Source organism: Felis catus, chromosome B1 (genome assembly GCF_018350175.1).
Source record: "Felis catus isolate Fca126 chromosome B1, F.catus_Fca126_mat1.0, whole genome shotgun sequence".
NCBI lineage: Eukaryota > Metazoa > Chordata > Mammalia > Carnivora > Felidae > Felis > Felis catus.
In genome coordinates, this window is record NC_058371.1 from 160,214,413 (window position 1) to 160,227,774 (window position 13,362).

At 36.8% G+C, this 13,362-nt stretch overlaps 1 protein-coding gene across 8 annotated transcripts in view; it reads right to left on the reverse strand.

Moving 5' to 3' along the window:
* Positions 1 to 13,362, reverse strand: part of CEP135 (centrosomal protein 135) — a 70,224-nt gene that overhangs the window by 23,677 nt on the left and 33,185 nt on the right. For all 8 annotated transcript variants that reach the window (XM_023253094.2, XM_023253091.2, XM_045056351.1 and 5 more), the window contains 2 exons: positions 9,293 to 9,370; positions 826 to 977 (listed from right to left, as the gene is read on the reverse strand). In XM_023253094.2, coding sequence (XP_023108862.1) covers positions 826 to 977; positions 9,293 to 9,370 — 230 coding nt within the window. The remainder of the gene's footprint in view (positions 1 to 825; positions 978 to 9,292; positions 9,371 to 13,362) is intronic.

Genomic DNA, 13,362 nt, shown 5'->3' on the forward strand with positions numbered 1-13,362 from the left:
TAAGGCAAACACATTTCTGAAGTACTGCATCTTTCTCTCATCTCATAGAATCCATTTCTCATCCAATCCTTTTGATTTTATGTAAGAAATGTTTCCTAAATCTAGCCTCTTTTCAAGTTCATTGCCACTATTTCCAGTCCAGACATACAGTCTCCCCTGTTTGCCATTAGTCTCTTGTGACTCCAAATCCATCTTCCCAATTTCCACTAGAGTTCACCTCCTAAAAGGCATGCTAATCACATTACCTCTCTGGTTAACATGTGTTTCTTCTCCATGTTTACAAAGTAAAATCCAGACACTCCTGCTTATCATATGAAGTTCTTCACAACCTGCCTCTAATCTGTAGATACTGCCTGTGTTTCCATATTGACCTTCTTACCTTTCAGACACATCACCTTTTTAGACTCTGTATATGAGTATTCTGATTTTACATTTCTTTGAAAGAAGAAAGATAAGGACAATGATGAGCAAAAAATTCTGTAATTTTCAGCAATCTTACACTAGGGAGTGCAAACAATCCAAAATATGGAAGGGGAATTTTTGAAGGACATAGGTCTAAAAACTTATGCTATGCCTGCAATGATATCAGTCTGTGAAAGTCTTTAAAAATAGGGACACTCAAAACCTACCCAGGTTCGCTCAGTGAGTAAGAACCTCCAGAGACCAGCCCTTAAATCCATACTTTTCAAAATCTCCCCAGGTGATTATGCTGCAAGGCCAACTTTCACTGCTCAAAGGTCCCATCCAAAATGCCACCACTAAGAACCTTACATAGCCACTAACTCATTCCTAGAAGTGAAAAAACAAAACTTTCAAAAAACTTACCTAAGTGAGTTCATCTCTGTTTTGTGATGAGATGAGTCACCAGCCACATGGCTAAGTTTTTGAGCTTGGAGTTTTGCTTTGTTCTCTAATGACTCTACTGTTTCTTTCATTATTAACATTTTAGACTTTAATTCACACTTTTCATCTTCATGCTATAATTTAAATTAAAAAAATTAATAGGCGTATGTCTATTTTGTTTTCCTCAAGCACTCTTTAATATTTCTGGAAGAAAACTAAGGAAATAGATTTAACAATACTTTAAAAGTCATGTGTACACTTTAGGTTCTAGATGTCAGAATGGGCATACACATTTATCTCTCCTTTTCATTCCTTTTCATTATCAGTGAAATGAAAAAAAAAAGATACCAAAAAAAAAAAAAAAAGCAATAAAGGAAGAAAAGAACATATCCATAACAGCAATGAAAAAGGGAAGGTAAACCATTAGCAAGCAGAGCAAATATTCTGAGAAATTTCTAAAAATCAGTAAGTACATTGGACTGAAGAAAAATCAGAGCAGAAAATACTGTAACCCAAACACAAAATGGGCAAGACTTAGATGAAGACACTATAAAATTTTCCTGAAGGACATAAAACACAGCTTGATTTAATGTAAAGAGTCACCATGTTTCTGAATGGAAACACAATATTGGAAATGTATCAAAAGTTCCTAAAATAACTGTTAAATTCAATGAAATTTCAATAATAATCCTACCAGGACCTTTTTAAAACAGGGAAGGTGGCTTAGATTTCATTCTAAAGTTCACTTAGGGAAATTAAGTTAAGAAAGCAGGAAAAATTGTGGGCACTGGGGGGAGAACGTAGGTAGACTTGCCTTATAAGGTATCAGAATGAATTAGAAAGCTACTATTAAAAGAGTGTGGATTTCACAAGGATGAGCAAATGCATGTACACAGATGTAAATTTAGAAAAGGTAGCATTTTAGGGAAGTGGGAAAAGAAAAGGCTCTTTAAAAACAGTTGGGAAAGCCACTCATTGGAGAAAAAAATTTGCTAGATTTCTATTTTATTTTACATATAAAAATAAATTCTAAATGGAATAATGATCTATATGTAAAACTCAAAATGAAGAAATATTTGTGATAAATAGAAATTTTCCAGTGAAAACTGTAGACTGACCACACATATTTGATATCCCCTCCGTCTGGAAACTGCTAAAATGACAGTAAAGGAATAGAAAGTTACACACTCACAAGGGCATAGAGAACAAGAAGGAAAACAAGAGTGGATGAGTGACTTCAACAACTTGTGGAAGACAAAGAGTAGACAGAATAGTGACTCAGAGCAGAAGGATACACCCTAAAGCAAAGTTTCTGAAACTAGGAACTACTGACACTTAGAGCCAGGTAATCCTTTGCTGAGGGGGGCTGACCTGTGCATTGTGCACTGTAGGATGTTTAGCAGTATCCCAGGCTTCTGAGTAGGCGAGGCCCTCTAGCATTATTTCCAGGTATGAGAAGCACCTTCTCCCCTAGCTGTGTTAAGCGCAAATTCTCCAGATATTGCCAAATATCTCCTAGGAAGTGGAAGTGATCTAAAGAAACACTGATCTAAAGTGACCGGAGTAAGTAATATCTATGAGCAACTAGCTGATTTGCCCTGAAGAAACTCAACACACGAAGGCACCAAGTGGTGGGATGAGGTCAGGAAAAGAACTGAACAAGGAGACTGGCTAAAATCTATACGGGGACCATCACACATCAGAGAGCTCCTCCCATCTCTTTCTAGAAATTTTTCTTGGGAAGTAAAAATATAAATTTTGAAATATATCAATAGAAGACTTAGAAGATAAAGTTGAGGAAATCTCCCAGAAAGAATAAAAAATCAACAAGAAAATAAGGGAGAAATGATAAGAACCTCAGATCTCTTTAGGAGGTCCAAAACCAACTAATAAAAGTTCCAGATGGGCACCAGACTGGCTCAATAGTTAGAGCATATGACTCTTGACCTTGGGGTCAAGGGTTCAAGCCCCATAATGTGAACAGAACTTACTTAAAAATAGAAAAAGTTCGGGGTGCCTGGGTGGCGCAGTCGGTTAAGCGTCCGACTTCAGCCAGGTCACGATCTTGCAGTCCGTGAGTTCGAGTCCTGCGTCGGGCTCTGGGCTGATGGCTCAGAGCCTGGAGCCTGTTTCAGATTCTGTGTCTCCCTCTCTCTCTGCCCCTCCCCCGTTCATGCTCTGTCTCTCTCTGTCCCCAAAATAAATAAAAACGTTGAAAAAAAAATTAAAAAAAAAAAATAGAAAAAGTTCCAGAGAGAGAAAATAAGAATAGTATATCGGGGTGCCTGGGTGGCTCAGTTGGTTAAGTGTCCGACTTTGGCTCAGGTCATGATCTCACAGTTTGTGAGTTTGAGCCCCGCGCTGGGCTCTGTGCTGACAGCTCAGAGCCTGGAACCTGCTTCAGATTTTGTGTATCCCTTCCTCTCTCCCATGCTCACACTCTGTCTCTCTCTGTCTCCCAATAATAAATAAACATTAAAAATTAAAAAAAAAAAAAGAATAGTAAATTACCCAAGAAATTAAAAACAGGAGGTAAGGAGGAAATTCTAAAAGTTTTCAGAAATAAAAACATATCATGTACAAAAGACTAGGAAACATAAGAGTATCAGATATCTCAAAGAAATTTAACAATGGAAAACAGTATTCAAAATTTTTAGTGAAAATACTTTTTAATCTAGATTTCCATATACACAAGCTGAATCATAAATCAATTTATGAAATCTGAATAAAGACATTTCCAGACAAGTAGTGTACCAAAAACAATTCCTCCCATGTATTCTTTTCCAGGAAACTGGAGAATGTGCCATACCAGAACAAAGGGAAAAACCAAGAAAGAAGAAAATATGAGATTCAATAGAGGAGAGGGAGACAAGGAAATTCTTAAGAGGAAGACATAGTCTACAACTGAGCAAGAAGAGAGAAAGCTCAAGAAGGAAAGTCTTCAGCGGGAAACAACAGAACTGATGGGTTTGAATATTCAAAAAATATTGAAAGGCATGTGGCAGAGGTTGGAGTTCTTAACAAAAATTAGCAATGGGTTTAATGAAAACAGAAAAGTGACAAAAAACAAAACGAAACAAAACAAAAGCAATTATTAACTCCAGGAAAAAGATCTGTAAGAGAAAAGGCAAGAGTGGTACTATCCCATTTTGCTGACCCATGAGCCATTATAAGTCATAATAATATAGACAGTTAACTACCAAAGTAAATATTATATGTAGTAAAATTATGCTTGAAGTAATGGGGGAAGAAAAAGGGAAGAGTGCTAGGTCATCATCTAACATCACAGAAATTCATTAAATAATCTTAAATCAATAAATTAAGACTGAGCAATCACAAACACATTATTTAGAAACAGGGAGGTAAATAAACGTCAGGAGGAGTTAGATGTTGTGGGTGGTAGTTTTGGGGATAAAGAGGTAGGAAAGGAAACTTTTTTGTGGGGTTTTTTTTGCATTAAAAATATTTCAAAACTCCTTGTAAAAACAAGAGTACATGTATAGTATAAAGAATAAAAAAATGAACATTTGTGTACCTATATTATCTGGCATAAAAATATATTACCTGAACCTTGAAACTACTTGTGAGCAGTATGGATCCCTAAACAATACATAATTTAGGTGTGTGTAATGTGTGTGTGTAGATATATATATCCCACACACACACACATATTTAGGTGTGTGTAATGTGTGTGTGTAGATATATATATATATATATATAGATAGATAGATAGATATATATAGATATATATGTGTGTGTGTGTGTGTGTGTGTGTGTGTAGATATATATATCCCAAGTAGGCTTCACGCTGATAGCAGTGAGCCCGATGTGGGGCTAGAACTCATGAACTGTGAGATCATGACCTGAGCAGAAGTTGGATGAGTAACCAACTGAGCCACCCAGGAGCCCTAAGGTTTATATATTTTTGAACTCTACATAAGTAGATAAAATCATACTGCATGTTCTTTGACATTGTATTTGTAAGATTCGTGCACACCGATGTTTGTAGTTATTATTCATTCATTTTCACTGCTTTGTAATACTTCACTGTGTGAAATACTACTCCCATTTATCTATTTTCCTCAAAACTGACATCAAGATTGGTTTTCATTTTCTACCAGGGAGTTAATTATTTTAGGCTCTATTATGGTCTATGGTCTGGTCTAGGTCTATGGTCTATGGTCTGCTGCCATTACTCTGTAATACAAAAACAGCCACAGGCAATATGTAACAATGAACATGGCTGTGTCCTAACAAAAACTTTATTACAGACAGACTAGAGGCCACAATTGTTCTGGGGGCCATAGTTTGCTGACCTCCAAGCAAGGTTCATGTCTAGAAATGGACTTGCTGGATCACAGAATATGCCTTTGCTAGATAATGCCAAAATATCCTCCAAAGGGGTACCAGTTTGCACTTCCTGACACTACACATACTTGTTAAATAATGTTATAACTTGTTAATTTCTGATGTGATATAATTTTCTGATAGATGTGAAATGTTTTTACTATGGTTTTAATTTGTATTTCTGCTATTACGGAGATAGAACCCCTTTTATGTTTATTAACCATTTGTAATTTCTTCTGCCATAAAGTGTCAATTTACGTCTTCTGTTTTTTTTAGGTGAAATGTACAGCACATTCCCTCAGTGGCTTGTCTTTTCAATTTATGGCTATTTGGTGAACAAAGAAGTTCTTGTCAATGTGGCCCTGTTTATCTGTTTTCTTTCATTTGTATTTAGGAGCATACATTTTGGCAGCAGACACTTGCTGGTTGTGTGATGTTAGGCAAATCTCCCCGGCCTCAGTTTCTTTATGAAATAAGGATAATATTAGCATTTACTTCCTATGGTTATTATCGAAATTAAAATTACATATAATGTTAACAAAGTACCTAACATAGAGTAAATGCTATGTCACTGCTGTTATTATTATTTCCCCAAGGTCAAAAAGATTTTCTCCTGTATTTTCTTTGAAAACTTGTAGCTATTTCTTTTTTCAACGTTTATTTATTTTTGGGACAGAGAGAGACAGAGCATGAACGGGGGAGGGGCAGAGAGAGAGGGAGACACAGAATCGGAAACAGGCTCCAGGCTCTGAGCCATCAGCCCAGAGCCCGACGCGGGGCTCGAACTCACGGACCGCGAGATCGTGACCTGGCTGAAGTCGGACGCTTAACCAACTGCGCCACCCAGGCGCCCCAACTCGTAGCTATTTCTTGAACATTCTAAATTTCAAGTCAACTTGAACTGATTTTTGCATATAGTATATTTGAGGTAGGATGAATTCCTTTTTTTCTTTTTTTAAAGTTTATTTTTGAGAGAGAGCACATGCATGTGAGCGGGGGAGGGGAGAGAGAGAGGAAGAGAGAATCCCAAGCAGGCTCTGCATTGTCAGCACACCCCAAGCGGGGCTTGATCCCACAAACCGTGAGATTACGACCTGAGCTGAAACCCAGAGTCGACACTTAACTGATTGAGCCACCCAGACGCCCTCTAATTCCTTTTTAATACACATATAATGTGAATAGCCAAGTATCCCAGAAACAATTACCAAATAATCCTTTCTTTTCCCATTGATCTGAGTCCTTGATATATCAAGTTTTTCATATATCTCTGGGTTTACTATCTACTGGAATTTATCATTCTCTTTTAATCCTTGTGATCTACCACTAGATTAGATTAATTACTGACTCTAAAGCCTTCATACCTAGTAGGTTACGTTCCACCATGGTCTTCTTTAAAATTTCTTTGTGATTCTTAGCTCTTTGTTTCCACGTAAAATTTAAAATCTATTGTCGAGGGGCACCTGGGCGGCTCAGTTGGTTAAGCATCTGACTTCGGCTCAGGTCATGATCTCGTGGTTCATGGTTCAAGCCCCGTGTCAGGCTCTATGCTGACAGCTCAGAGCCTGGAGCCTGCTTCGTGGATTCTGTCTCCCTCTCTCTCTGCCCCTCCCCTCTCGTACTCTGTCTCCCTCTCTCTCAAAAATAAATAAAACATCAAAAAGATAATAAAATCTATTGTTGATTTTCACACACACACACACACACACACACACACACACACACACACACACCACCTTCTTGGGATTTCAGATGGAATTACATCAATTCTATAGATCAGTTTGAGGAGAATTTACATTCTTTTTTATAAACATGATGTCTGTCACCTTTTTTATAAACCTGATATATTTCTCTACTTATTTAGGTCTTCTTTAATGTCTTTCAATAAGGTTGTATAATATTTTTTATAAAGGTCCTCCAAATTCATACATAAGTATCTTATATTGCTCATCTCTATTAAAATGGTATGGATTTTCTTTTTATTTATCTTCTTTGGGATTTGTCATACTCCTAGCATTCACTGTCCATTTGGAATCCGAGGATTCCTGTGTTTTTAAAATACCTAGAAAATTATCAATCATTATCTTTTCAAATACTACCTATCTCTCATTCTATTACATTATCCTACAATTTTGACAAAATACATGAGACTTTCTCACTTTATTCTCTAAGACTTTAACTTATTTTACATTTTCTATATCCCAATCTCTTTCCAATGACTTCTAGTGCTTTAGATCTATTTTTCAGTTCATTAATTCTATCAGCTCCTGGGCAAGCTGAAATGCCAGGTACCCTTTCACCTGAAATAATTAAAAATTGGGACAAGATACATGAAACAATGGTTTTCCAGACACTGAACATCAGGCAATGATGGACAGTGACATGAGGGACAAGAAACAAATGAGATGAGCCCTATGAGCTTACTGCTTCAAGAAAATCCAGGCTGTGGCACAGGGATAGGAACTCAGGTGAAGGCTGGTGGTCTCCCCTAAGTTCAGAAGACAAGACTGAGAGTCAAGGAAAGCCAAAGCAGTTAGAGTTTGCAGAGCAGATACTGGAGAGCTACACAGACTAAAAGTTCCAGAGATCTTTTAAAGGTACCACTCGCGTGCAGAGCTCAACACAGAGGAAGCTACTCAAGAGAAAGCCAGAGAATAAAACCGTCAAAAAGTTAAAGGGAATAATACTCAGGGCTTATACAGGGATGGAGTAATTCCTATTCCCATGAGTCATTTGAAAACCTCATAATTCATGGGGCAATACATAGTATACTCAAAATGGTTTTGTCCCAGTGGTGGAACAAAATTGTCCAGGACTAAATGCTACTCTGGTCCCAGTTTTGCTAAAAGCAAAACTGAAAGGTCTCAAGCTACTTTCATCGACTAAACTATATCCCAGAACAAACCTAAAAAATATTTATAGGAATCCACCAACCAAGAAGGTGAAATTCACAATATCTGACATCTAAAGTAACCAGGAATGCAAAGAATCAGGAAAATATAACCCATGATGAGATGAAAAAAACAAAACCCAACTGACACAAAGTTGATAAAAACAGATAATCAAATTAGTAGACATGGTAAATAAAAACAGTGAAGACACAGTAAAGGAAATCAGCCAAAATGAAATACCAAGAGAAAAAAGACTGTCAGAACACATATATCAATTTGTTAAAAATATTCTACATATATTGGGGCGCCTGGGTGGCGCAGTTGGTTAAGCGTCCGACTTCAGCCAGGTCACGATCTCGCGGTCCGTGAGTTCGAGCCCCGCGTCAGGCTCTGGGCTGATGGCTCAGAGCCTGGAGCCTGTTTCCGATTCTGTGTCTCCCTCTCTCTCTGCCCCTCCCCCGTTCATGCTCTGTCTCTCTCTGTCCCAAAAATAAATAAACGTTGAAAAAAAAAATTAAAAAAAAAAATTCTACATATAGAGAAAGCAATAAGGAATGAAAACAAATTTCATTTTTTCCTCCATGTCTGTACAATGATTTTTTAAAAAGAATAAAACAACAATAACTAATACTTACTGAATGCTTACAAATGCCAGCGACTCTTCTAAGTTCTTGACATATATTAACTCATTTAATCTTCACAAAAACTTAAGAATTAAGTACTAGCATCACTCCCATTTTACAAATAAAGAAACTGAGGGATGGAAAATTTGAGTAGCTTACCTACAGGTAATAGGTAACAGAGATGGATATGAACCCAAATAGCCTTCAGAGTACACATTCCAAATAACTGTTACACAGCATCTCTAGGACACTATTTTGTAATATTATCTTTTATTTTAATGTTTATTTGAGAGAGAGTGCATGCAAGTGCACACTGGGGAAGGGCAGAGAGAGAGAGAGGGAGACACAGGATCTGAAGTGGGCTCTGCACTGATAGCACAGAGCCCCATGTGGGGCTCGAACTCACCAACTGTGAGATCATGACCCAAGCCAAAGTCGGACGCTTAACCGATTGAGCCACCCAGGCACCCCACTACTTTGTAATTTTAAAAACATACAGTAAGGGGTACCTATAGTATAGTATATTGAAACTATAATTGAAATAGTTATTCATACAACACAATATACCCCAAATCCAGTTTGATAAATTACCTGATGATTAACACGTGTCAAATGTTCGATAGTTTTCTCTAATTTTGATTTTTCAAAAATACTCATTTCCTGGAGATTCTGAAAAAAAAAATTTTATAGAAGATGTTCATTCATATCAGATAACAAAATTACCAGAGTAAACAAGTCTACAGTATTATTCTGTTTGTCTTTTTATAACATGGAAATGTTTTAGAAAGAAAATCATTAGACATTTTACAATAATGCTTTTGGTTGAAAAAAAAAAGTGACAGGAGTTTCTTGTTTTTTATATTCTACCTCCATGTGTAATTGTAACAAAAGACACAGAATGGTATGGATTTGTTTTTAACAATTTATCTAGATCAATCCATTAGCACAACTATAAAGGGAAAAACCGAGGAGGTTAAGTAAGATCAGGAGTGTGCCCTAATGAGAGATATCAGAGGAAGAGAGTGCAAAGAAGAAATCACAAAGACAAAGGAACAGAATACTACAGGGCCATGCAAGAGATCAGAATTTCAACAATGGGATGGTCAACAGTGTAAACAAGTGCTATTTCTATAGTTATGTTACCTTATCCAATTATTGCTGATACTAAGTGTAGAACAAGTGATATAAGTTGGTGTTCTCTGAGAATTTTTCTAGTGTAGATTCATACTTCTATCCACGTTACTCATTAAAAACAAATAGACACCCGATGTTTGGATTACATATCTGGTTGGAAGGGTCACTGCACTGTATTCATTTTTTGTTTATTAAATCATTCAACCAGTATTGAGTACACACTATATACCAAGCACCAAGCAAGGTATTAGGAATGCATAGTGAGTAAAATGGATAAAGCCTCTGACATCATAGTTACTAAAGACTAGTAGAAAAGACAAACCTTAAACAAGACACTATATAAAACCATGAATATTCTGCTAGAAAAAGGAACTTTATGGCAACATATTGAAAGGAATCTAGAGCCTAGAGTTCGCTTCCTATGTGAGGAAATGATGTTTAACCTGGCTCTAAAGGATGAATGGGAATTTGCCAGGCGAGGGTACTCAAAGAGATGAACAATTTTTCAATAGCCTATATAGAAAACTAGGGGCAAGAAAAAGTCCATTAAGCTTGGAGTCAAGAAAGTGAGGGGTGGGAAATGGGGAGATAAGTTTGGCGAAAAGAAGGCTAGACCTTGAAGTAGGCAAGAGCCAATCACTGAAGTCTTTGAAAACAGTTAACAGATTTAAATAGGAAGTGATGTGATCGGATTTATACCTCTGAAAGATGACTCTAACTTCAGTGTAAAATATAGATTTGAGAGGCTGCTAATACACAACTACAGTTGAGAAAGAATAATGGCCAGAACAGGATGGCAGAGGAGTAATGGAAAGAAGTAGACAGATTGAAGAGAAACTAATGTGAGCTCAGGAGCCAGACTCCATGTGACTTCATAGTTAGGTGATCTTGGGCAAATTATTTAAACTCACTGTAACTCAGAGACCACATCTGTAAGCATTACCTATCTGAAAAGGCAATTGTGAAGATTTACTAAGCGCATGGAAAAAGCACTTAGAACAGAGCTTCCCACATGAAAAGGGCTTAATAAATGTTAAATATTATTTAAGAGGTAGCACAAATAGAACTTGGTGATTGACTGAAGGACAAGAAGAGCTTTAAGGGAGAGAGGAGTCAGTGATGATGCCTGGTTTGACATCTGGGTGGGTAGCAGAATAAGAGGAAATTACAAGAGGAAGCTTATGGATTGAGATGATTAGTTTTAAGTAAAAGACCTACTGTAAGCTCATAAATCCTGCCTCCTACAATCTAGAAAGATTCTGGTAATATGAATATCATTTTTTTCTGAGCTTTTAGTACTACTGCATTTTTTTTTTAATTTTTTTTTTTTTTTAATGTTTATTTATTTTTGAGACAGAGACAGAGTGCAAGTGGGGGAGGGGCAGAGAGAGAGGGAGACACAGAATCTGAAACAGGCTCCAGGCTCTGAGCTGTCAGCACAGAGCCCGATGCGGGGCTCGAACCCATGGACCGCGAGATCATGACCTGAGCCGAAGTCGGACGCTCAACCGACTGAGCCACCCAGGCGCCCCAGTACTACTGCATTTTTAAATCCTGCTTTTACATACCTTGGTCCTTTCAACAAATATGGAAAAGAATAAATCAGTAGCTTGTGCTAAAAGTTGCCATATTGCACAGAAGTTTTCCATTTGGTAGTTTTAACACTTATTTTTATAAGAAAGCACATTCTGGAAGGCAGTATTCCAAAAGATCCCAATTAAAAGTACTGTGTTGGGGTAAAATTTTAACTGAAAATGTATGCAATAAGGACTATCTTTATAATGCTTTAATGTCCTTATTCCTAACTTTAGCTACTGATTTCTAAGCATTAATTCAATAATACCTATTGAAAGTAAACTACACAATCCATAATAGTAAAAGTAATAGCTATGTTGAATTCTTACAATGTTCTAAACTCTATTAAGTGCTTTGTGTACATTAACATATTTTTTGGAGATTATAAAAGAAAACATAAAATACTGTGCCTAAACAAGACACCAAAAGCACAAACAACAAAAGAGAAAATACATAAAATGGACTTCATCAAAATTAAAAACTCTTGTGCTTTAAATGCCTTTAAAGCCATTTAGAGCACACCATTTAGAAAATGAGGGGCGCCTGGGTGGCTCAGTTGGTTAAGCAGCCAACTTCGGCTCAGGTCATGATCTCACGGTCTGTGAGTTCGAGCCCCGCGTCGGGCTCTGTGCTGACAGCTCAGAGCCTGGAGCCTGTTTCAGATTCTGTGTCTCCCTCTCTCTGACCCAACCCTGTTCATGCTCTGTCTCTCCCTGTCTCAAAAATAAATAAAACATTTAAAAAAATTAAAAAAAAAATTAGAAAATGAAAAGGCAACCCACAGAATGGGGCAGAGTATTCACAAATCATGTATCTGATAAGGGGCTTGTACTAAAAGTATATAAAATACTCTTATAATTCAATAACAATGAAATAATAATCCAATGTAAAAATGGACAAAGCATCTGAATAGACATTTCTTCAAAGATGATATACAAATGGCTAAATAAGCACATGAAAAGATGCCTGAAATTATTAGCTATCAAGGAAATGCAAATCAAGACCACAATGGATACTACTTCATACCCACCAGCATGATGATAATACAGAAGACAGATAATAACATGTGTTGGTGAGGATGTGGAGAAATTAGAACTCTTATACAGTGCTGGTGGGAATATAAATGTTACAGTTGCTTTGGAAAACAGCCTGGCAGTTGCTCAAATGGTTATGGTTATCATATGAACCTAGGTATATACTCAAGATTAAATGAAAACCCATATAAACAAAAAGCAGTTGCTCAAATGGTTATGGTTATCATATGAACCTAGGTATATACTCAAGATTAAATGAAAACCCATGTAAACAAAAAGCTGTACATGGATGTTCACAGCATCATTATTCATAATAGCCAAAAAGTAGAAACCACACAAATGGAAATTAAAATGTTGTCTGTCTAACCATACAATGGAATATTATTCCACAATAAAAAGGAATAAAGTATTAAAACATATATATGCTACATGAATGAACTTGAAAACATTATGCAAAGTGAGAGAAACCAGAAGATAAAAACCACATACTGAATGATTCAATTTATATGAAACGTTCAGAGTAGGCAAATCCACAGGGACAGAAAGTAGCTTAGTGGTTACCTAGGCCCAAAGAGGCTGGGGGGAAATGGAGAATGGCTGCTAAGGGGTTTACAGTTTCTTTTCGAAAATGCTCTAAAATGGACTGTGGTGATAGGCTTAACAAGCCTGTGAATATACAAAACCACTGAATTTTACATTTTAAATGGGTAAACTGAATGGCATGTGACTATCTCAATAAAGCTGTTTTAACAACAACAAAAAGATAATGTCCCTCCACCTGAGGAACTTGCTATTGAGATCAGAGGTCAGTAATTTTCTATAAAGAACCAGATAATAAATATTTTAGGCTTTGTGGACCAGTTTCTGTTGCAAATACTCATCTCTGCCACTGCAGCACAATAGAAACCACACAGAATA